The sequence below is a fragment of the Hippoglossus hippoglossus genome, chromosome 9 (genome assembly GCF_009819705.1).
Source record: "Hippoglossus hippoglossus isolate fHipHip1 chromosome 9, fHipHip1.pri, whole genome shotgun sequence".
NCBI lineage: Eukaryota > Metazoa > Chordata > Actinopteri > Pleuronectiformes > Pleuronectidae > Hippoglossus > Hippoglossus hippoglossus.
The window spans coordinates 18,873,781-18,899,031 of NC_047159.1; the positions used below are offsets into that span (position 1 = coordinate 18,873,781).

A 25,251-nucleotide genomic window follows, 5' to 3' on the forward strand; every position below is an offset into this window, starting at 1 on the left:
AAACTGCATGAATATATAATCAACAACGTTATGAACTCAAAATACAAAAATGTAAAAGTCTCAGCAATCGAAATAAACTTCAAAAAATGTATGCTTGTTGGAGGTACACACATTGTATTTTTTCTTCTTTGCGGAGTACTTCAATTTCACTTCTACATTTGCGAAATCGTGTACTTTTATTTACTTACTGTGTTACACTTATTTGACAGCATTGATTACATGAAACATTTGATCAATATTTTAAAAAGGAGTGTGTTAAATTAATCATTTCTCCACCTCCAAGATACAATTACACATTAATGCAAAGAGTTATAGTCCAATAACGTAAAAGACAACCTGATAAAGACCTTTCTGAATTATAAGTACTTTTACTTTTGTTACCTTAATTATATTTGACCCAAGGTTGAATCCATGAAACTTTGATGCAGATCCAGAGAGAAATCTGGATCTAGTGAATTTAAATTAAACTGTTGAGCCTTGGCGGAGGTAAGCGCTCTACTGAGTGATATTCTAGTTTAATTATTTAGAGTACAGTTGGAGTTTAGAACCGAGTTTCAAATGTTTCGTTTTTGAATTCAATGTAAAGTATTTGTGGGTCTGCAGTGGTAAATGTGGGTAATGATAACCAACATATCAGGTTCAGCAGGTATAAGAGAGCCTGTGCTGAGTTGGTGAAGGTGGGGTTAAGTTTAACATAACAATTCAAAACAATACTATATGTGTAGTTTTTGAATTTATTGTTAACTATTTGTTGGCCTGCAGTGATAACAGTGGGTTATGGTATCAAACATATCAGGTTCAATGGAAATAAGAGCATGTGCTTAGTGAACACAGTGTTATGTTGTCATTGATTTCTGTACGATGGTTTTGAATAGTTTAGTATTTTAATTTAACGTTAGGTATTTTGGGGGCTGCAGTGATAAAATGTGGGTTATGATGTCAGCTTCGTTGGTTGTATAAGAGCATATGATGAGTTGGAGAACATGGGGTTAAGGTAATATCAAATTAAAAAAAGAATAGGGTCTATTTTAATTGATGAGTATTTGAACTTTATGTATTCATGTTGTTCCCTGATAACCAACACGTCAGGTTTAGGGGGGAGTATTATGGCATATGCTGAGTTGGAGAACATGGGGTTAAGTTCCCCTCCTCTGTGCGGAGCGTTGATCCCTCATAATGGGATGTGCCACCGAGTCGCTCTGCTGCTCTAAGCTACAGCGGGTCAACATATTCAGCGAGAGGCGGCGCAACATGGGCTGAGCCTATTTGCAGGGGAGGATGAGCTGTGGAGTCGGTGCTGCTGCTGCACACTGGTCGTGATTTCACCGCTGAGGGAAGAGAAGGATCCGACCGCCAGCAGACGCGCAGACATGGTGGTGACACGTGGATTTTGATAGCGGGCGAGACGACCCACCGGACACCGGGTGGATTCGCCGCGCTCGACGCATGGGCGTGTGTCACCGTCCGGGAGCGCACACGTTTCATTCCCACTCCGGCTCCCGGCAATGCGCTCTCTAAAGGAAACTGGCTGCGCAGAGACATCCGGAAAACGCATCCATGCGCCAGGGCCAGTGGGCCAGTCCGCATCCAGAAATGCTCGTGGCAGCACAAAGCCAGGCTTCAAGGAGCTGCGATAAGAAACCACACATGCACATCGGCATGGGTGCGTCAACACGGTTATTTCGCTGCATCCCGCGGGCGAGGCTTTGGAGCGCAGTCGTGCAATGAGACAATCCGGAATCCTCAAGTAGACTTTATCGATACATAATCCGACAATATGGCTGATCAGAGCAACATCCAGTCCTCCGCCTCCAAGAGCATCCGGCCCTTTAAATCCAGCGAGGAGTACCTGTACGCCATGAAGGAGGACCTGGCTGAGTGGCTCAACACCCTGTACGACCTGGATGTCACCGCGGACACCTTCATGGACGGGCTGGAGAGCGGCTGTGCCCTGTGCCGGCACGCCAACAACGTGAACCGCGCCGCGCAGGACTTCCAGCTGGAGTGCCCGGAGGCTGCGCGGTCCATGAAGGTGCCGTCCAAGGATGTGGGCTTCCAGTCGCGCAACGTCGTGCCCGGCTCGTTCCTGGCCCGGGATAACGTGTCCAACTTCATCAGCTGGTGCCGGCAGGAGCTCTGGATCAAGGACGTGCTCATGTTCGAGACCAACGACCTGGTGGAGAGGTGCAACGAGAAGAATTTCATCCTGTGCCTCCTCGAGGTGGCGCGCCGCGGCTCCAAGTTTGGCATGTTGGCCCCCATGTTGATCCAGCTGGAGGAGGAGATCGAGGAGGAGATCCGGGACCAGGAGAGCCTGCGGATCGAAGCGGTGCAGCCGGCCGAGCAGAGCGCGCCCACCAGGGGCTTCAGTCGGAAGGAGAGCAGCCACCACAGTGCGGAGGAGGACGAAGTTGAACCCGAACCAGAGCCCTTCGTCTGGCAGCCGAAGAGAGTGTTATGTGACATGCGAAATTTGGATGAGCTGGTGAGTTCCGTCTGAATAGAGCCACGTATTAGCCTGTGATTTAATACTCTGACCCCAGCTGCTACCCAAAATGTTTCATAACTACATTATGATTCATGAAAGTCAACCTAGACGAGTGCTATGATCCTCCAGCTCAGTTTTCATACAACAGATGTACTGGAATGTCAAGGTCCCTGCAGGATGAATCCACTTTCCCACAGGCTTCTCACCCCCAGGCCTTGGTTCCACAGAACCAGTGGGGTAAACAGTATCAGGATCAGCTGATAGAAGCACATCAAACTCAAATACTCTAAAACACAGACATGTGTCAAAAGTCAAACACCCTCTCTGAAAACATCATGTCGATGCTATGACGAACACAGGCACATTATAGATTCCCTGTGGTGTGGGTGTGTACATGCATCTATACACATAACTCAGTTTTTAAGCTGTGCTGTTAGATTCCTGCCCACCTGTCAGGGCCGGTGTGTGTTTGACACCTGAGTTCTTGTTTCTCTCTCGGAGCTCTGAAATGTCACAGGTCAACTCTGTGACATTTTACCTGCATTCTTGAACTAGAAAGGCACACAACAGAGTTTATACCTCCACCAATACAGCCCCCCTATGAAACCACATTCACTAGGTCCAGTGTTTTATCATTTTGGATCTGCACCAAATTGTGCACACTCATAAATATCAGTCCCTAAACATGCCTACTTAAGATCCATGAATTATCCTCTGAGAAATCAAGGAAAATGATGGCTTCTTCTTTGGGTCATGTCTCATACCCCCTCAAAATTTCATGGACATCAGTTGAGAAGCTTTTGCATAATCGTGCTAAAAGAACATGACCTGCTTGCTCTAAGTAACAAAGGTCAGCTCTGCCTCTACACAAGGTTGCAAGAGACATGTTTTTCTGTTGATGGTCATCTTCAGCCTCTTAGTTGACTTTGTCCACCAGGAATAATCAATACAACATCAAACAAGAAGAGATGGATTAATGAATTATTAAATAATTGTGTGCTGTCCTCTGAAGCACTTCCAAAAATGTCCTTTGGCATTTTGCCTCGTTTACGTGTCCTGTCCTGTGGAATTCAAACCATCAACTCTTGCCATTGGCCCTGTTGAACTGGTTGACCTCAGCTATAGGCCCCGCCGGACATGAGTTTACAAGAGGAGACAGACAGATAGACAGACCAGCAGAAGAACACATGCTTGGGTTGTGAGCGGGAGGCGGGGGGGGGGAGTTAATATTTTCATGCTGGTGAGAAGAACAATGTCTGTCTTTGACACTGAAGATGTGAGGGACAGCAGAGAGGGAGTTGGGTGGAAGACAGTTGACAGTCACACTGGAGCGAGGAGCTTCTAAGTGTGACCTCCGCAGACAGAAATAGGAGAGCATGTGGCAGAGGATGTGCGCTGTCCGTACTCAGACATGCGTCCAACACACTCACTCATATGACTGAGGATTATACAACCTGACTGAGTTTCAGGACAGGAAAGATCACAGGAGAGCCATAGAGCGTATGTCTGTGATGTTCTCTGTCGTTCACGCTAACACATAGATCCCTCAGCTGTTGCATGGTGGCAGACTTTGACTGATTTAGGATGTGGCACTTCCAGTCGTCATGCGTCTGGTGAATAAAAGTCTCCATCCTCCATGTCAAACCTTAGGAAATGGCTGCATGTTTATCAGCAACATGAGGCTCTTCACACTAGACACCACAGTGGCACTAAGATGAATGGCTGCAGTGGTAAAATAGGGCAGTATTATTATTATGAGTGTTTCGCAGTTTTTCTACTTGTACTAAGACATCCTGTCTAATGACTCCAGCTCTGTGGTCCAGTTCCCATTTTGTGGCTGAGACTGTCTGAGACATAATTCCACTGAATCCTGGCCTGATGTGTGTATTTACCAGAAAAAATACTCATAATGAATTCCTTTTTCTTTTTAAATAGTTTGATCAATATCTGCTCAATCAGCTGCCCGCTCATCTCCTGCTGCAGATCACCAGGCTTCTGTCTCCTATAGCATCAGTGTCAAGTTTAACCTGCAGAAAACCTGCACATGTTTCTGTGTATTTCTGTCTGGTGCATTAGGCAAGAGATTAGAGACATGATGGCTTAGTTTTGGAGCTGCTTTAAAAAAAAAAAACCCACATAATTTGTTCACTTATTCATGATCTGCTTGCCTTTTCATATCCACTGCCATTATTGATCAAATGCCATCAATTACTTATCAGGCCATCACCTCCCACTGAGGTGTGTCTCACATGCCTGCACAAGCTGAAATGCTGCAAGTGTTGAGATTCCATTTGTACTTTGGATTTTTTTAGACGTGAACCCAGTACATTGTGATTACATCCAATATATCAAACCTCACGTCGTAAATGTGAATTATATAGTGTATGCGTGACCGCCAAATAGTTTTATGGCGCAGTGTATCAACTAGTAGGAGTAATACAATTTAGTCTGACAAGCTACACTTTGTAGGATCATATTCATGTATAAATATTCAGAAACACATATGAACAGTACGTTAAATTCTGGTGTGTTATTACCTCGACCAAGGAGGTTATGTTTTCGTCCGAGTTTTTCTGTTATTTAGTAGGATTACGCTAAAACAATTTGGACAGATTACCACAAAACTTGGCGGAAGGATACAGTATGGGTCAAGAAAGCACCCATTCAATTTTGGTGTGCATCAGGATCAGTGGGCAGATCTAGGAATTTACTTTCACTTTATTTAATATCACGAGATAGGGTTAGGGTTTTTTTTTTCTTTCATTTTCCTTGATTTCTCAGAGAATAATTCATGGATCTTGATGGAATCAACCAGACATGTTAAGGCCACTGATATTTATGAGTGTGTTAATTCTGGTGCTAATCCCCCCAAGTGCTCCACTGAGAAAAGTGAGTGAAGAGTGTGGCACTTGATTCCTTTGCTGTTCAAAACATCTCAATGAGATTTGTACATTTACCAACTCTGCATTATTCTAGACATTGTTGGGTTGGGTGATCACATTAATCTTCCTGTTGAGACAATACAAGCGTAATGATAACAGGATTATGTGTCGTTATTCTAACGAGTATAAACTAACAGACAGTGATCGCTCATAGTGCAACTCGCTCTCAGGATATGTGACTCTTTAAGAATCACAATAATCACCAATTATCACCAGTTGTTCGTCTGCTTCTCGTCGTGGGGCTGCATCACCCTGTTGGGGTTAATTTCACAATAATGAACATGATGATAATCCCTCACCCAGACCACTTATGTAACATTATAGTGACTCATTAAACTCTGTGATGTGTCATATCAACTACCCGCTGGATATAATAGGTTTTAATCTTACACTGCCTTAAAGCCGTTGTCTGTCAGGTTTACTTTCCTGGTTGAAACACACCCTCATGTAAATACTCACCTCCTGTCTCCCTCTGATCTGCCTCTGCGTATGTTCTTACTCATCTCACAGTGGGACGGCTTTCCGCTCCAGAGTTAAGGAAGTGGCCGGCATCTCATTTCCTTCAACGTAGTTTGAGTCGGTGATTTGTTGTGAGTCTAAAGGTCCCCCCCCCCCCCCCCCCCCCCCCCATTCATGCAATCTGTTCTCCTCATGAGTGGCACAGACAGCAGCTGGTCCACATCACTGTATACTCCACATATACATTTATCCTGTGCATTAGGGGATTTTCTATAATATTTCCATTGGAGAGGGATTATATCAGTGACTTTGATTGAAGCAGTATTTTCCTATATGCTGCTTTGAGCCTTAGGGAAAGGAGCATGGTTAGCTAACTACACAAACCTTTTTGTGTATTTTCTAGGTCTTGCAATTAGGCCTTGGGCAAACTGACATATATATATAATAATTAAAACTCAACCCACTGACCCCTTAATGCATACTCTAATTGTTCACATGTTTACTCCATGCATATCGGCATCTATAGAGAACAATACTTGAGCTCATAAACAACAGACCAGAAGAGCTTCACAGCCTTTGTCGTCTCCCTTCGTTCATCATCTTTTCCTTCTTCCTGCTCACTCATTTTTACTGCTTCACGTCTCTTCTCACCCGCGGCCTCAACATTCAGTGCTTGTTTAGTTCATAAATGCGCGAGTCCTGTTTTCCCCCCACCATCCCCCACTCCTGTCTCCACTGGAGATGATAGCAAGGAGCAGAACAATATGTCTTGTTGCTGGCGTGGAGGAGAGGAAATGAATAGACTGACACCGTTGGCAGCGAGGTAACCAAAGGCTGACGTCTCCGTCTTTGGATGGAAACACCAGCGGAGCAGAGGGGATAAAGCAAAGAATGTGTGTATTATGTGTGTGTGGCCACTCTCGGCCATTAACCTTATGGTCCAATACATGCATTCATGGAATAGAAAAGGGGAGTGGAGGACAGATCGTGTGCCTAGAGTGACTTTACTGTACACTCTGTTGAACCTGACTGCTATGAATGTGGCTGTGGGAGGCAGAGCTACAGTAGAGAGAGTGGAGGGGAAAAGTAGGTCATCAAGCTCTGCATTGGGTCACACTTACACGCTTTGCTGAGAGAGCGTGGCATCCTTCACTGTTTCTCTCTCTTGTGTCACATGTCACAAGCAATTGTGTGGCTTTCGTGTTTTACAGGTTATTTTCTCAGTGACAGCAGAGAGCAGATCTTGCGTCACTGTTTTCCATGGGGGGAAACAGCTGACTCCACGCTTTGCACATTGCACGTCTTCATGTCTTTATTTGCAGTGTTTTGGTGCCATTTACTTATCTTTTGCATGATTATCAGTGAAGTTGGTGTGTATCTGAGCAGGCCACTGTCTGTGTGAGCGATCTGGCTGTTTCCTGCCTGCCTCGGACTCTGAGCTGGTCTCAGCTAGAGACTGTCAGGATGACAGAGAGTCCTCAGACGGACATCCATTCCTCTAACCTTGCATGTCAGGAGGAGAGTGCTGAGTGTTGTGGAGCCTCATCAAAACAAAGCGGCAAATGAGTTAGACGCCGGCGTGATATCCAGCTCCCTGCACCCACTGATTACACTGCTCTCTGACTGAAAGAGATGAATGATGGAATTATTCACCTTACAGCACTTGATGTCCATTAGATTATAGATATCCTCCCAGCCCCTGATGGGCTGTTTGTCATGTGGCCAGAAGACAGACATTGATTTTTTTAGAGCATGGTTCTCTCCGATGATGTCTGGCCCAGTATGATTTGCTTTTTTTCGCCCTGATCAAACAGTTATTTTGGATGAATAATTCAACATTTTGGAAAGACGACATCTTGCAGAGAGTTAGACGAGAAGATCGTCACCACACCCATATCTGTTTGGTAAATATTTAGAGAGCCAGCCTCTGCTTATTTTAGCTTAGCATAAAGACTGGAAACAAGGGAAAACATGCAGCCCGAGCTCAGTTTATGGGTAATATGAAGGTAACATAATCCATCATAATATAATCCACCTCGATTATATCGATTTTTATTTTGTGCAGATGAAAAACCAACCGGGATCTAATGGATTTTAATGTGGTTTCATGAGGGGTGTCAGCTTTTTCCGCCGCTGTACAGTAACAAATGAGGATAGAAACCTATAACTAGCACCAATGTGTAGCTGAGAACCTAATGTGGCCTCAGCTATAAGACTCGTTTTAACTTAACTATGTTTAATTTATCAGATAGATTTCAACGTTCTTATCAAACTCTGCAAGAAAAGTAGTTGCCAAAATGTCAAACTACAGCTTTAATGCATTCTTCATTTATCTTAATTTCCAAAGTATATTGTTATTATTCTGTTTCTCTTCTGTTACCAGCATTAACTGACTAACCCAACCTTGATCATACTCTGTTTATCCATCTTGTCTCAGCTCGTCCGGCCTGTTGGTCGAGCTGCTAACAGCCTCTAAATACTTCAGTTTCTCTCCAGCTCCTCCCCTCAGGCTGCAGGTCCAACCTAATTAGAAAACATAATTATCGTACGTTCAGTCGTTCATATCCTCCCTTCACCCCTCAGGTTGTCTAAAGAGATCATTTGTGCAAAGGAGGCAGTTTCATGTTTATGAGATGTAGCATGGTCGTCCACAGAGGAGATGTTTATCCGGGCTGTCAGACCAGCGGTTATAGGAGCATCGAGTCTTATATGTGGCTGTTTTCAGTGTGTGTTCACAGGATCTAGGAATGTTTACGTGTGGGTGGTGGAGCTGTAACCTCTCCAAGATTCAAAAAATCTCCACCCCGCCAAGTAGTCGCCCCCTGTGGCCTAGTTTTCATATCCCTCTGTGCTTATCTGATGGTGAGGTTGTTTCAACATGGGAAGTTGCAAGTAATGACAGAAGATCCTCTGTCATCAAAGAACAGGGTTACATTTTTAAAGTCCCAATGATTATGCTGATTGTGCTGATATTCCTCGCATTTTTCTTTTCTTTGAAAGCACTTTGTTTCCCGTCATAAACCTCTTCCTCTTTCCAATTTTCTCACAGAAATGCGCAGGAGTAAGTGCTGAAACCACCCTCGTGTAAATTCCTGCGGAGTGAGATGTTGTAATCATCAGCTTTTTATTGTTAGAGCCAGCACACCTCTGTTTGACGAGAGCACTAGTTGTACACGGCTTGTTGAGTCACAAGGAGAACAGACAGATATTTATATAGTTGTGTGTACATTTATGAAGTTAAAATCACTTTCTGAATGAGGAAGTGAAACTCAGAACTATTTGTTGTGTATTCTCATATTGCCAATAGATTAAGAAGAAATTCACAAAACTGGGAACGTTTTACATTCACTGTTTTATGATATCATTGTTACAGTACACAGTCTTGTACAGTGTGACATGGGAGTCCACATCACTTAACAGTAAAGAAAATGTGGACCTAAACATCTTTATCTCTCTCCTCCTCCCATTTCCTCTGTACATCCCCAGGGTTTGGGCAGCCCTCCGTCTCAGCCTATCTCCTCCACGAAAGTCCTTTAAGATGTTTGTAGGTCAGGAAGGAAAAGACTGAAGAGATTGTTGACTTACACTGAGCACATGACGCGATCTGGGCAGGGGGGGGGCATTAAAGGAATATGTTCTGTGTATTTTCTTGTGCATTAAGCCGCACGGAGACAAACCCACCTTCTCAGTTTCATGGGGAACGTCACAGCGGTCTCTTAATAATGAAAATGTTTCTCTTGCTGCTCTTGCACAAGCATCTCTGCATTCCACTCTGAAGACAGATGCAGCACATTCCCAGTATAGGGGCACGCTGTGGATTGTTCAGTCACTGTTCTTTTCTCTCTCTCTCCCTCTTTTCCTTCTCAAACATCTGCAGCTCGGTCTGAAAGTGTCTCTCTTGTGACCTGCACGCATCTATAATTCATCCTGCAGTTTTTCTCACTGTTCTGGCTCCACTTCCGCATGTTTCCTGCGTGACCTTGTCTCGCTCCTCCCGGCCTATCTCTCTCTGCACTGTGTCTATGCAAGCGCTGGAGGACGTAGTTAAACATTTTACTTAACAAAAATGTACTCAAGTAAAAGTGCCACATTATGACGTATTAAGAGTAAAAAGAGTGTAGTATGTTTCCTTATGCAATCCTCTAAGACATCATCAACTGTGCCTTGACTGCACATTCTGTTTAATGTAAGAATAATGCAGACTCTCTTATGAATGAGTCTCAGCAGTGGCCTCTTCTAAAGGAGGCGGGCTCTAAGGTTACCAGCCCGCTCCGATTGGATCAATGGACCAATTCCGGTCTCGTCATTGGTTACTTTTAAAAATATGTAAAAACCATGTGAACATGTAATGCAGTGCATTGTAAAGAAAGTACAGATAGTAGCTGATATATTTTGTGGAGTAAAAGTGAAAAGTATCCAAAAATAAATCTCAATTAAGTACAGATACATGGAAAATGTACTCAAGTACTGTAACAAAGTGAATGTACTTTGTTTACATCCCACCACTGTGTGTATGTATAAGCATGTGTGTGCGTGTGAGAGAGAGAGTTCATGTGTGTATTCTAGTTTCAGTGTGTGTATCCATTGTTGACACAGTAACGGCATGGGAAGTGCACACATTTCATGTGAGATGTTCGACAGAGTAAATAGATCAAATGTCAGGTCTGCTATTGATTAAGTTTTTATTAAAACACCTCATGGCTCGACTATGTCTCCCGCTCAGTCTTTCTTGTGAGAGACGGTGTGTGAGCGCTACACCTCCTCTCTGGAGGAAAACTTATGACCTCAGCTCTTGGGGGGAGTTGGTGTTCTGGTGCGGAGAGAATAGCTTCACTATACTAAGAATGAAAAAAGAAGGAAAACTGCACGGGTAAAAAGGGAAGGGTACGGCTATGTGTGTGTGTGTGTGTGTGTGTGTGTCTGTTGCCATAGCAATCTTTCCATGAAGTCACAGGCTGGGGTTTTTCCAAACAGGGCTGTAGTCCACCCACTGACACAACGACAGACGGACTGACAGAGCGGAGAGAGAAGGGCAGAGCGAGCAAGCAGATGTAGAAATGTAAGCAAAACAAAGAAAAGACAAATATAGGGCTGGTCAGCTCGTGCACTCGGCTAAAAATAAAAAAAACTGAAAGGCAACAAAAAGCAGCTGAGAGAGGAGAGGGGGGGAAAGAGGTGGGTGAGGCAGGTGAGGGGGAGAACAGAGAGGCAGGTGAGATGCTGCTGAGGCTTATCACTGATTCCTGCCCCTTTAATTTACACGGCAGAGAAGAGGGGTGCTATTTCAAGAAAATAACACGGTGCCTCCCTAATCTTCTGAGCTCACTTTAATGTAGGTGTTGTAGGCCAAACACACACACACACACACACACACACACACACACACACTACAAACAAGCTACATCCCTTTAGCTGTATTGGCAGCCTGAAAGATGCTCTACATCTAAGGGAGGGAGCTCACAACCTGAAATACTTCTCTAACACGGCATGTGATGGCTGTTACAGTAATAACATGCACTCCCTCCCTTTGTAATGGCCACCCTTTCACACACACACACACACACACACACACAGGTAGCCGCTCTCATCCTCCTCTTTTTTCCTCCGTCACTGTGCTGCTCGACTTTCTCTCCCTCCCCGGCCCGACAAGTACTCACACGCTTTTGTCTGAGAGAGAGAGACGCCAAGAACAACATGAAAGTTGTCCAGTCCTGCATGAGCTGGGCCCTGCGCTGCACAGGCGGGTCTCGCTCCACCCTGCAGTTGTGTCTGACTCCAGTTGGCTAATAAGCACCCGCGACCACAGCAAGGGCACGGGGCCCTCGATTCAAAACCCAGCTGGCAGCACGGGGGCCTGCTGACATCATCAGCACCGCCGGTCTGGTTTATGAGCTCTCTCTCTCTCTCTCTCTCTCTCTCTCTCTCTCTCCCTCTCCTCAGTTTGTGATGTTTGTGATGCAGCATGAACGTCGTCATGTAACAGTGCAGGGAGCTGCAGAGGGAGGGGTTTCATTAGCACGTGCACATATGTATTTTTGTGCTTTTGTGGCACTTTGTGGTGAACTAAACTACCAAAATGTTCTGGAGGGATGAGATGAGGGCTTTTAATGTGGTCAGAGAGTGGGGTGGGGCCTTTCAGCACTGGGTAGGTGCTTGGAGAGAGCAGAGGAGTTGACAGGAAGATGACGCACACTCACTGCATCGACCTCATATATCCCATTTAACTGCTCGTTTCTCAAACCATACAACCGAGTCATTGTGTTGCTGACACATAGGGCTCAGGACCATAGGGCTTTCTGTGTCTATACATGATTTCATGTTTTCAAATGGGGGCACTGACCTCAGGAACAGGAAATGCTGTTAGGTTCCTTACAGATGTGTGAGTCATGTTTGTGAGCTCTGACTGATGAAATGTTTTGTCCTCTTTAGGTGAGAGAGATCCTGGGCCGATGTTCCTGTCCGGCTCAGTTTCCCATGATCAAGGTGTCAGAGGGGAAGTACAAAGTGGGAGACTCCAGTGCACTGATCTTCATTAGGGTGAGCTGTCATCACCACAAACATCAAGCTGATTACCCGTCACTGTGTTACATGTCTGTGTATGCTTTACTTTTTATTTTGATACAAACCTTAATGATCCTTTAAGTCAGTTATAACTGTTCAGCTCTATATACACAGGCTACTTTGGTCAATAGCATAAAAGAGCGTGAAGCCTGTAATTGTATGGAACCATATGGTGCAGACATATGGCATCATATGTTTCAACAGGGGCAAGGTTATATACGGTATCAACAGATGAACCACTCTGCTGCATCACAACCTAGAGAACTCAACAGTGTATGGAACAACATTATAATTTCTCTCTCTCTCTCATGGCTCGATCCCAGGACTGGACTTTTTTTCCACTAAGACACAAATAGAGCTTTAGGTCATTTCCTGACTCGGCCCTTATCTTGCCTCTAGCCTGTTTCGGCGAGACTGCTTGTCTCAGTTTAAGGTTGAGAGCCGCCACCGTACCCACAGAAGGCCTCAGAGGACTGGGAGGGGAGGCTGGATGATACCAGGGATCGATTTGGTCTCAATTACCGAAAATGTACCGCAGCCAGATTAATGGACTCTTTGCCTGGCTGTCCAAGTTTCATGGACAGGACTGGGCTGCATGACTGCCCAGTAATGTCAATATTTCTTCACTTTGAGCAGCGCCACCTTCCCCAGACAGGGAGACGTGATACGTTCAACATGCTAAAGTATACGGCACACGTGTATTTTTCTACTTCTTTTTCATAGGGAACTGCACATTTATTCCAAAAGCTAAAGTCACATGAACTGAATTTAGTATGACTAATGGTAAGGGACAGTTTGAAAATTATTGTAGTGGGAATTTTATAAATTTTTTTGGAAACTTCCCTTTGACATAGAAAAAATAACATTCTCCATTTTGTAGTTTAAAATGGGAAGTCATACCCAGTTTTTGCACTATTTGACTGTCTTCTCCAAAAGCATAAATAATTTAAGATGCCGGTATCTAACCATTAGTAGAACAATCATTTTCACATTAGCCGCCATTAGACTTAAAGTGGAATTTCCAAATTTATGGCAAATCCAAGAAAATGTATAATTTATAATAAAGTAATAGATTAAACCTGATTTGTAAAGTAGATCAACTCTTTTGACTCATTTAACTTATTTTGTTTTAAGATGCAGACTAATTAAAGAAATACAGTCCATCACTATGTTAGACATAAGTCACTATTAAGAGATACATGTAGTGTGTTTCTCTAAACCTTTCTTTATGAAAGATTAATATTGATCTTTAGTGTAACTGCCATGGGAGAAATAAAGTCCTGAGACAGAGACAGGATTGTTGTCCTTTAGGAGCCTCCCCCCCACAAAAAAAGCCATTAATTGTTCCCTCTTAAAAGATTCATCCTGCCAGAGTAAGGAAATAAATAAATAAGCATTCATTATATTATAAAAATACATAATCCTCCCTCCACCCTTTAGAAATATCATGCCAGCCATAAAATGGAGTGAGTGTGTTGGAGCAGCCAAACATGTTTGTCACAGACTGTTTTGAATGTGCCCGTCTGGGGCAGGACTCAGTGTTTGTATATGTGTGTGTGCGTGTGTCTGTGTCAGGGAGCATTTGACTTGTCAGATTAGCTCTCTTCATTCTGTCTCCGCCCTCTCCTGATGCCTCACTGGGGGATGACGATGGCCATCCATATGCCTGAGCCGCTACAAGTGCACCCAACACATTTCCTTTATTCCTCCAAAGGGCAGGAAGCGGGCAGCCGCTTTTGAAAGCCGACAAACCCCTATTCAGCTGCCAAAGCTGCTACAAGGAGCTCAGGCTGATCGAGGGGATGAAGTGGAGAAAGCAAATGGTCGAAGGCGCCATGCGAACAGAGGGAGGGAGTTAATAAGGCGTCTTTGTCCCCAGGGAGGCATCTCTGCTAAAGGGGAGAGATGCCTTCAGTCGTGGGGCACAACAGCTGAAATGAACCATGAGCTTAATTTTCGAACCAGCAAGGTTCAAGGAGAAATTTGTTCAACACGCCCACGCAATGATCACAAGAAGTCTCTCTGTTCACTGTTGCCATAGAAACAGGGACTGGGTCTCTCTCTCGCTATTACACTGGTGAAGACTGTGATACCCCTTCAGAGGTTTTGGAAATCTGGAAGCTTAGCCACAGATTCAAAAGGGAGAAATGGTCCCAAAACATGTTCAGCCTCAACAGATGTGCCGCAGCATCATGCATAATATATGAAATGCGTTATAATAAATGTGTTGCAATGAAACAGGGGCTAAAAATCATTAACAAAGAATGTCTGTTGTTATATGACTGCAAGGGATTATATGAGCTGACTGTCTGGAAATTCACACTGTGCAAGTAGCATTTTATGACCCTTGATAATTATCTTTATAGTCATGCAATTATCACACTGCAATAAGACATTTGACTATTTGGATTCCCAGTGGCTGTTTTTATGGAACCTACTGCTCCTCTACTGTCAAAATTGAATTATAGGGGGATGTGAGTCTTTTTATGTCACAGCAACACCTCAGTCGTGGTAAACACTACAGATAAAACAGATACAATTAGCAGTCACAATTAGAGTCAGTAGATCGAATCACTTCCCCCTGTTGCTTCTTGATGCTACAAATATGAGCCCTGCTTCTCACTGCTGCCTTATGACCCTCACACAGACAGTAAAACACAAACCTGTCACTGACATAACACCAGAGCAGTGGAGAGGATCAGCAGTTTATACTCTCAGGTCTGGTAGAGATAAGCAGATCAGCTGTTTTTAAGAATTTGATGTAATAGAGGAGAAAGGTCAATGAAGAGACTCACAGTGGATTCTTCTTAGAGGAAAGATGGAGGTCAGACACGGGGCGAGTCTGGGACCTCAACAGATGAGGGATGAGTCGCAATGCCACGTGTGATTTAGTGGAAAACAACTGTGCTAGCCCACTCGGATGTACCATTATTGCTCTGCCTTGCACGCCCTTCAGAGACACGGCAACAACCTTTAAAACATGTGGCCGACAGACCCTGTTACACAACCCGAGGCAGGGGATACATCCACGGGGCTGTCACGTCAGGCCAAGTGTGCCGCCTCGGTGACGGCAGCTTCTGCCTGGAGGGAGCGAGGTTCCTCGGTGTGATCTTGTGGATGTGTGTGCCTCAGAAAGCAGAGGAGAGGAAGAAGTGACATATCCACCAACCCCCCTCTGTTGTGGCTACCCCCCCTCCCTCCTCTCTGCTCCTCTCACCGATGACTGAAATCTCAGCTGAGGAGCAGGGAGGACAGCGGGGGGGGGGGGGGGGGGGGGGGGGGGGGGGGGGGGGGGGGGGGAGTTGTTACCATGCTAATTCACCCTGCTGCCCTCTGAAAACAGGGAAGCCAGCTGAGAGGCATGAGAGAGAGAGAGGCCTAAAAAAAGTCTTTCACAGCACTTTGGCTCTTTATTATGCTACCGTACTCTTGTTTAATGAGTTGGCATGGCAATGGACAGCCCTCATAATGGCAGCAGCTGGGGGGTGATGTGGGAGAAAGGGTAGGATGGGGGAGGGAGAAGGGGAAGGGGTACAGGCAGGGGTGCATCTAGATGTTATGTAACACTGAGGGCCATAGCCGGCCTTCGGCAGGCTGCCCCGCTGCTGGAATTTGAATATCTATTGACTTGTGCAACATGTGTGGTTGTGTGGAGCCACATTTTTTTTGTGCATGAATTCGTACGTCACCCTCTTGTTTATCTATTGAAGCCTTGTTTTCCCTTTTCTCTGCCTCAGGTCCTGCGCACTCATGTGATGGTGCGCGTCGGAGGGGGCTGGGACACATTAGAGCACTATTTGGACAAGCATGACCCGTGTCGCTGTGCTGCTTTTGGTGAGTTCACTTACTATTCCTCGTCAGGCCCTTACACAACAACGTGTGTTGTTGTGTCTCTTAATAAAAGATTCAGGTCTTGTGTGTTAGATTCGGGGCCAGGAGCAGCTCCAGACTAAAGTGTGTTTCTCAGTCAGTCCTCGAGGAATAGACATGTAGCTATGATTTATACAATTATAAACTCTGTTTTTTTACCCAATGTTTGCTGGTGACATGATTTTATTGGGCCAGGGGTCTTTCAGGGAGGAGTTTGCATGTTCTCCCTTTGTCTGTGTGGGTTTTCTCCGGCTGCCTCCCACAGTGCAGAGTCATGCAGATTTGGGTCAGGTTAATTGGAGACTTGAACCGTAAGTGTGAATCCGAGAGTGAATGCTAGTCTCTGTATATTGGCCCTGTGATGGGCTGGACACCTGTCCACGGTGTACCCAGCCTCTCACGTCAGCTGGGCTTGGCTCCAACTCTTCCCACAGCCCTTTAAGGATAAGCAGTATAGATAATGGATGTATGGATAGATGATAGCAACAATCAGTCTTTATTACTAAATCCTAAACCAATAGAAGATAAGAAATTCCATAGTTAGTCGCATTACAGGGAAAATTGCCACATTACAGCAGCGAGGGGGGCAGTAAAATAGAAACATCAGTAAGAACATATGGATAAACAAGTTAACAGATATAAATGCAAGGAAATTTAAAAAAATTGCAATACTACAGTTTAAGCACAATATAGACAGCGTGAACAGGTTTGCACATATAAGATATTGAAATGATGTGTGGTCACTGTGACAATTCCTCGACCCCGACCTGAACACATAAGTGTAGCAGCTCATTTCAACTCACACAACCTTTTTTTCCCCCGCTCATAAACGGAACCACTCAATCTTTACAGTCCCTCTGATAAGCAGCGCAGTGACACATCTTCATAACTATGCTGGGTGAGACGGCCCCTCCTTATCCAAACTGCTGCTGAGGCGGTGACGTCTGGGTGAACTCTGGACAGCTGACACAGGCTGAAATCATAATTGGTGTTACATTTCAAGCCACAATAGGCCACGCTGAAGATCACACAGTGTTTATGGAAATATGTGTTCTATAAATGGTCTCCCTAAATGGTGGGATCATCGGCAGTTCTCTTATACACTTGTTTGAAAAGTAAAGCTTCATCTCTAAAGGAAGCAGCAAGTGTATTTATTCGACTGCTGCTATGCTTGATGGCATTGATGTGGTTAGTTATGATGCATTTATGAACCTTAAACAGACTCATTGGGTCTTAACCGCTTGTTATCACTCTGTCTCCACAGCCCACCGTTACCACCAGGCTAAAGCCAGTGGCCAAGGTCAGGGGACCCACAGCAAGTCCTCCAGTGCCCACTCCTCTCGCTCCACCAGCCCAGGACCACACTGGCGAAACGATGGCATTGCACCTTACAAGCCCCCAGACAGGCGGCCCACGGAGCCCCCCTCTGCTCCCTGTGCCACCTCCTCCACACGGCCGAGCCGAACCCAGAACACTTTGGGCCACACTGAGCCTGACTCTGGCGGAGCCCGGAATCTGCTTCCACGGCCGCCACGGGACCGTTCAGAACCCCGACACTTTAATCCTCTCAGGCGAGTGTGTGTTCCTACGCAGGTGTGCGGATGTGTGAGGATGAAATGAATCCCTCACAAGTAGACTGGCAGGGCGAGCTTAGTTTTTTGCCACTTGCTCTTTCATGCCCAGGCAGCAGACAGACAGGACACACACACACACACACACATGCCAGGAAACCACAGATTAGACCAGAGCAGATTTGAACTAATCTCAGGTGACATTGCTCTGTCAAATCCGTCTCACACAGTCACCCTACAGCACCCCCTAGTGGCTACAAGAAAGACACCAAACATGTTTCCTCAGCTCTCCACACTCTTCTCTACTTTCATTTAATTAATTAGACAATTGACTATTGATCGTGGCTGGGATTCTGTGAGGGCAAGTCTTTCTTTACATGGTCTGAACATCCTTTTTCTCTGACGTGCTTCTAAAGTGGTAAATCAGTGATCAGGTTGTGAGCAGGCTGGATGAATCAGAGCCAGAGAGGAAGCATGTTGAGATCTTTATCAGGAACTGTTTCTATGGGATTTAAAGGACAATTCAAAACTACGTCCACTCTCCATGAAGCCTGGAAAAGGTTTAGTTGGTCACATACTTTTCCCTCTATGCCAAATTGTGAAAGCACCATTGTTGAGCATAATTAGGAGCAGAATGTTGGTTTACTTTGGCCATCAGCCAACGGGTGGCTCATTTCTTTATTGAGTGATGGCTCGGATCAGACGTCAAGGCAGCGGCTCATTTGAATTAACCCTGTGTGGGTGCGGCATCCCTTAACAAGCGCGCCAGACTAGATAAGGACTAATCTCACAGACAACTGTTTACAGCTAACTGGGGAAGTAGGTCAACAGGTGGGTTCCATGCAGGCGACTTACCTCGTCTGAATATGTGCAAATCTAATTTCTGAGGATAACTTCAGAAGTCCAGTTTAATTAAAACACTAATTAAAGTCACAACCTGCGATTAAATGAAAACAAAACACAGGACTGAAGGATGCTGTTAGTTCTAATTTGACTGACATGATGAAGACACGGATTCCAGACAGCAAGTCAGTTTTCTTACGCTTTAAAGTTTAAGTTACAACAGAACCATTGTGTAAAACTGGTCAATATGTTCTATTGTTATTTGAAATTTTGTTTTCCACCTTCCATTGTGAGATCAGGCAATCTTTACATCTTCAACATTTTTCCCAGAGAATAATTCATGGATCTTGATGACAAAGAATTATACATATTTAACGGACTGAATGTGTGAAATTCGGTGTGGCTTGATTGAATTTAAGGGGACATTCTGGCCTCTGTTGAGGTGTGTGCTCTACTGAATCTGGCATTGTAGATATACTGTTTTAATATATAATATTTGCATCAAGTTATCTTTTACATATAAGATTATATATTTCAGCACACCTGATGTTTTTAACAGTACACAATCGATCGATCTGTCCTCATAAAAAGATATCTAGGTTTTCTTCCCCCTGTAAGGGAACTTGAGTATACAGTTAAACCTGATGGTCCCTCTGGTGCGTGACAGTGACAGTCTGGTTGAGAAAGGGCAGTGCGGCTGTGTGTTGGGTTAGAAAATCTTCAAGACCTCTAATCCTGCTCCCACTTGTTCTTAACTTTCCTGTAATCCCCCTGGCTGTCACTGTCCACTGTTCCAAGAAGCACAGAGCCTCAGGTCACAAACACTGTCTGAGTGCCGCAGTAGCTGCTTGGGAAATACTCAGAAATACTCAGCATTGCACATTACATGTCATCTCATGGTTCGAAGGAAGAGAATATTTACTATATATATATATCTGTCAGAGCTGAGTCAGAGGTAGCATCCTGTCCCTGTTGTAGTAATATGACTAAAGAGGGCATACTGGGATAAGCTCAGTATGCTCGTTCTGGTATTATTTTATAGTTTAGTTTAGTTTAGTTTATTTCACACAACATAAATACAAAATATTCAAAATAAATGAAATGCAAAAATGAAATGTGGGGTGTGGTAAAAACCAGTAATGGCTCATATGAAAACCACAGCCAAAAATAACAAAAATATGAAATACAAAACATACAAAATCTTCAATATAGGTTATTAGTAAAGGTGAATAGAAATACAGAGAGGGGAGAATATATGCTATAAATACAGTATCAATAACAGAATCTAAAATAGCTCATTTTCATTACAAATCCAATGTTTAAACAGCAGAGCATTGTACATGGACAATGACACAGAGGATTCCAATAAATGTACATTTTCTATCCATGAGAAAACTGACCATGAGATGTTCATATAAATGAATATATTAATGACGTTTTGTCTCTTCCACATTGTAGGAATAAGGAGACAATGTTGCCAGTAACAAGACGTCTGTCTGGAGACAGTGACTCCTCCACAGCATCATCTAAGGGAGGAGGAGGAGGTGGAGGAGGAGGGGGAGGGGGGCGGTACTCTCTTGGTGGTGCGTCACGGCGCTCTGGTGAAGAGGTCATCCTGCTTGTCAATCGCAAAGAGGGGAAGCACATGATCGAGAGGCCCGGAGCAGGAAATAAGACCCCGTCCCTCCGTCCCTCACTGCCCCGAGCACGCAGTCAATCTCGGGAACGAGCTGCACTCGCTCCAATACTCAAACCCAACCCACCACAAGGATCCTCTGATGGAACTCGGACATCTCGCACAGAGAGGGGACGCTCCCTCGGAAACGATGGCGCCAGAAGGCTCAACGCTCCACGCTCCCAAAGCCAGAGTAAGGTACAGAGCCGTACTCGGGCCAGTGATGCCAGCCCGAGTCCCGCTCACTGCTACAGAGACCCTCAGCCCCCACCGTCTGACAGACGAGAGGAACTTCGGGCCAAACAAATGCCCCCTTCCTCTCCTAGAGTGGGTGGTGGGTTCTCCAAGAGGCAATCGTCCTCATGCTCAAACTCACCTATTAAAGGGATTCAGAGCAACAACAGCAGCCCCCACAAGAAGACTATAACTACCCCCAGACCCCCTGCCCCTCGCTCACCCTCCACAGGGAAAGGCAGACTACTGCCGCCAGTAACCTCAGGAGGTCGGCGTTCACCACACTCATCTCCGCGAAACTCTCACCATCATTCTGCTCGCTCCCCTCGGGTGTCACAGGGCCCTCGCTCTGTTGGTCGTGGCCACTACAAGAACAGCTCAGGCCTGGAGCGGCAGGATCCTGAGGAGGAAGGAATAGGCTTTGGCTTCCAGATCCTTCCTGTGCTCGACCCCCAGAAGGAGCAGGACCTGTATCGCAGCTTTGAGGCCGAGTTTCTGGCCAACACGCAGCAGGCTAGAGGAGTGTCGAGTAAAGCTCCAGGAGGAGCGACTCTGCAGGGAGCTGTGACACATTTGGTGCCAACGCTCGCTGATCCTAATGTGACTGACTCTGCCTATTCCTCCTCTAACTCCTCCTCCTCCTCTGTGAATGTGGGGTCAAAGATTGGAACTCTGCCTGACCTTAGGGAATCCAAGAGAACAAATCCCAGTCATTTCTCTCTAGAGGACCCCTTACATTTACTTCACGGACACAACTTTAGAGGACCACACAACTTTTGTCAGGGAGAGCCTGAACACTGGGGGGAGCGGGGAGGGGGTCTCAGGAAGCTCCCGGCCATCTCTAGCTCCATGGAGGAGAGGGAACTCTCATCATCCCTGCCAGAGTCCGACAGTTTAATTATTCAGCCCCCCTCACAACCAGCTTTCCACTGTAGGAATTTGAATGGAGACCCTGGAGGTGGTCCTCCTACAGGGGGGCTGACAGGTCAGCAGGGTCAGCTTGGCTGGGGCACAGGGCCTGAGGGAGGTGTCCCTCTGGAGAATCACCAGCCAAACTTTTCTAATAACCTTGAAAATGGTGAAGGGAGTGATGACCTACCACCTCCAGAGGCTTGTCCATCACCCGTGCACCTTCCCCCTTCTGAAGACTGCTCCTTCCAGGATTCCTCTAGTGAAAGCTCCTCCATGTGCTTTAGTTTGAGCGAATCTCGCTCCGATTCCCCCCCACCGACTTCCCCGCTGGCCAACGGGGACACGGACGGAGAAGTGCTGCAGGCTAAGAAAGGGCAGAGGAAGGCGGACAGGGCGGCCCTTATCTCAAAGCACAAACTGAAAACCAGAATCAGGCCTCGCACTGACAACAGGCCGGAGAACAGCCCCTCGCGTATCCCCACCCCGGTCAGCTACAGAGATCTGCAGGCTCACAACCCACTCTCACCCTGCCACACCCCACCGCTGTCCCCTCAGACCTCCCGTTCCACTGGTCATCCTGCTACATGCAAGAGCCTGCACCACGCTTTTGCGGACATGATCCATCCTCAGCCGCGATCCCCAGCCATGGGTAACAAAGATTGCTCCTTCCCTGGACAGTCAGGAAGCCTCGATAATGAAGCTTGGATGTAGCACATGAACTGATGGGTATGACGTGGAGGATTTTGACTACTGTGTAAAATAAGACTGGGCTATAGACTGTTTTCATTGCATGTCAAACACTCCTTTTACATTTAGTCTATCGCCTGAATAACTGCAGGGGGGGTTCACATTGCTTTTTATTTTTGCACTCAAGCCAAATTATTTATTACCAAAGGAATGGTCTTTAATACTTTAACTGTTGTTTTAATGTGTGCATTGGAATGCTTTTGCCAATCAGGAGGTGTTTTTTCAGCAAAACACCCGAAAAGAAATTCCCATGGTTGGTACCCGGAATTAGAGAGAGAGCGAGCATATGTGCTGCCATGTGCCCCACTGTGGGGCATGGTCAAGTGCCAGAGATTCAAAGCTGCAACCGAACACAGTGTAAACACTAAACCTTTAGTCAGATCCATTAGCTCCCTCTTGTGGTTTGCCATAGAATCTCCGCCTGCCTTGATTGCTGATAAGACGACTGAGACATTTCCAGTCCCTTACACGCTAGTGGTCTTCATTTACGACTCAATATACTCGCCAGTAGGTCACATAGACAATGGTACCCCCCGTCCTCCTCGTGACTTTATAAACACAACACGCACTACCGATCTCTAAATGAATTCAAATGTGTTACAGGTTTTTAAGATTTTTGTTTAATGCAGTAAAATGTTTTACGTTCTGCTTTTAAGTGGATTGAGTGTAAGAATTAATTTGAGCAGCAGTGAGGGGTATATCACTTTGTGTCATTGTCACTGAAACTGATATGTTGAGAGTTCTTCCTCCGACCAAACTGTACTCTGGAAAACGATGCTTAACATAGAAATGAGCATAGAAACGCTAAGAAGAATGAATGTGTAAATAAGGTGTTGGTGAGAGGTGTGGGTGTTTTGTGTATATAAAAAGGCATTGGATATACAGTTTAATGTACATATTCACTGTATTAAGTTCTGTGCTGCCTTAGCTATGCAATATGGGTGTTGGAAATGCCTTGACAATTCCCCCTTTGCCTTAAATGTTATTCGCAGGTTAGGTTTTGAATGTTCTTGCTCCACATCACAAAGATCTATTTGGTAACACTTGCCAGCGCCGTCATTATCTCTTTATAATAATAGGAATTGGAGAGTGTGAATGTGGGAAAAAAAATGAGGGATATTGCCAATTTTTATTCTAAATTATACTTGATGTAGGTGTATAATTCATTATAAAGATATATCATTTATTGCCTCTGAATCCTACCGGTTGTTTTGAAACTCGAGAAGCCACATGACCTTAGCAGAAGGATTTCAAAGACATGACACAATGTATGGGGACATCTAGTGGCTAAAGAAAGACATATTTTACTCAGTAAAAAAAAAGACAGTTTCTTGTAGAATAATGAGAACTGATGCTGATTAGAACCAGTAACAATGATACGTTAAGGTGAAGTTTGATGGATGAAGAATGATTTGGACTTGAGTGACTGCATGAGTGCAACAGTGCATGAATAATAGATACTGTAACTGGATATCAAGGTTCTCCTGTTAGGCTCTCACACAGTTGGCATCAGTATGAGAGGCTTCAGCTCCAGCTCTTCTGTATTTGGTATTTATCAGGTTTGGAGTTTGTAAAATATATTTGTAAGTGGAAAAGTTGGAACTGTGTCAATGCCCTGCAGAAACGCCACAACCACAAAAACCCACATGTTTTCCTCAATTTAAGAGAAATCGGTGGCCATTTGTTAATTTTAAAACTAATCTTTATTTATGTTGCATCTTTTAAAAACTGTTTGGAAAGTGATTCACAGGCATAAAACTAAACTTTTTCAGAGGTGAAATATTTCTCCTAGAAAATGTGGCGGCAAATAAAAAAACATTTGTGGAAAAAAATCATTTTTTGCAGGGCAGTGACACTGAATGAGTTATAATTGTACATACTGTTTGAGAATATGTACAGAGTGAAGAGGGGAGTGATGTTGGTCTAATTTATTTATTTATGAAATCGAGTGTTAGTGGGCTCAAGTGACATCTGTGTCCCGAGTACTGTAAGTGGCAAAGTGTTTAGGGTGATCCAAATGAGGAGGGGGACAGGTTTGTTTTTCAATTTTCTCAACAGTATAATGTAAACAGACACGATTCTTTAAAACGGCCGTTTCAAAACTGATCCCACACACAAACTATACATTTTTATTTTGGCTCTTTTGCAATATTCAGAGATGCAGAAATTTGCTTTAATACTGGCTCCTTGTTGCAACACATAACTTATGATGTATCAGTATTGATGGAGCTGCATTGATCCAATATGTAGCTTGTTTCCTCTGTATTAACTGATATTTACATGTATTCTGCGCTAAGTTAAAATTTATTTTGGGCCTAAACCTAAATTTGCATTTTGATGAATTGGTTTTCAATTCTACCAATTATATAAACTGTGACTTCATACAAACATGACATTACATTTGTAAACCGATTACAAAAACTGTGATTGGAAGATTGTCCTCACATTGTCTGTTCTTTGTTCTGCACAACTTTCATGAAACTCTCTCAGTCGCTATCCCCAGTCAACAAAATCTGAATGTTCACGATCAGATAGTTTCTTGTTTGCTAATCTTACTTTCACTAAAACGTTCAGTTAAATGTACAGGTTGCTTGACATTTTTTTGAATTTGTACAGTATGATTATAGCAATACTGAAAGATTTCACTGTTTTTGGAAGTTGAAAACGCTGTCAAGTTGTTCTTGTAATAAATATTTTCCTCTGCAGTTCATGACTGAGCCCTCGTCAATTTTTTGTATGGGCCTTTGGTCACAGGAGTGTGGAAAGCAGACTGGAGTTGGATTTTGGGAAAGTCCTGCATCGTCTGAATATAAATAATAATAATATTCCTCCTGCACAATGTGATTTACCAACATTTTGTACTTAAGATGTAACATACTGAGCGTAATCCTCCAGTTTGTGTAGTACGCTGATCTCTTTGTGTAGATTTTTCTGTCCTAAGAAGAGACA

The 25,251-nt window shown here is 44.6% G+C and overlaps 1 protein-coding gene across 1 annotated transcript; it reads left to right on the plus strand.

The window, feature by feature from the left end:
* The first annotated feature begins 1,170 nt into the window (after positions 1–1,170).
* On the plus strand, positions 1,171–25,007 carry gas2l1 (growth arrest-specific 2 like 1). The gene is made up of 5 exons (XM_034595068.1): positions 1,171–2,485; positions 12,319–12,426; positions 16,188–16,284; positions 17,585–17,891; positions 20,193–25,007. Exons 1-5 carry the CDS (start codon positions 1,778–1,780, stop codon positions 22,264–22,266), a joined length of 3,294 nt encoding a protein of 1,097 aa, XP_034450959.1. The 5' UTR covers positions 1,171–1,777; the 3' UTR covers positions 22,267–25,007.
* Positions 25,008–25,251: the final 244 nt, after the last annotated feature.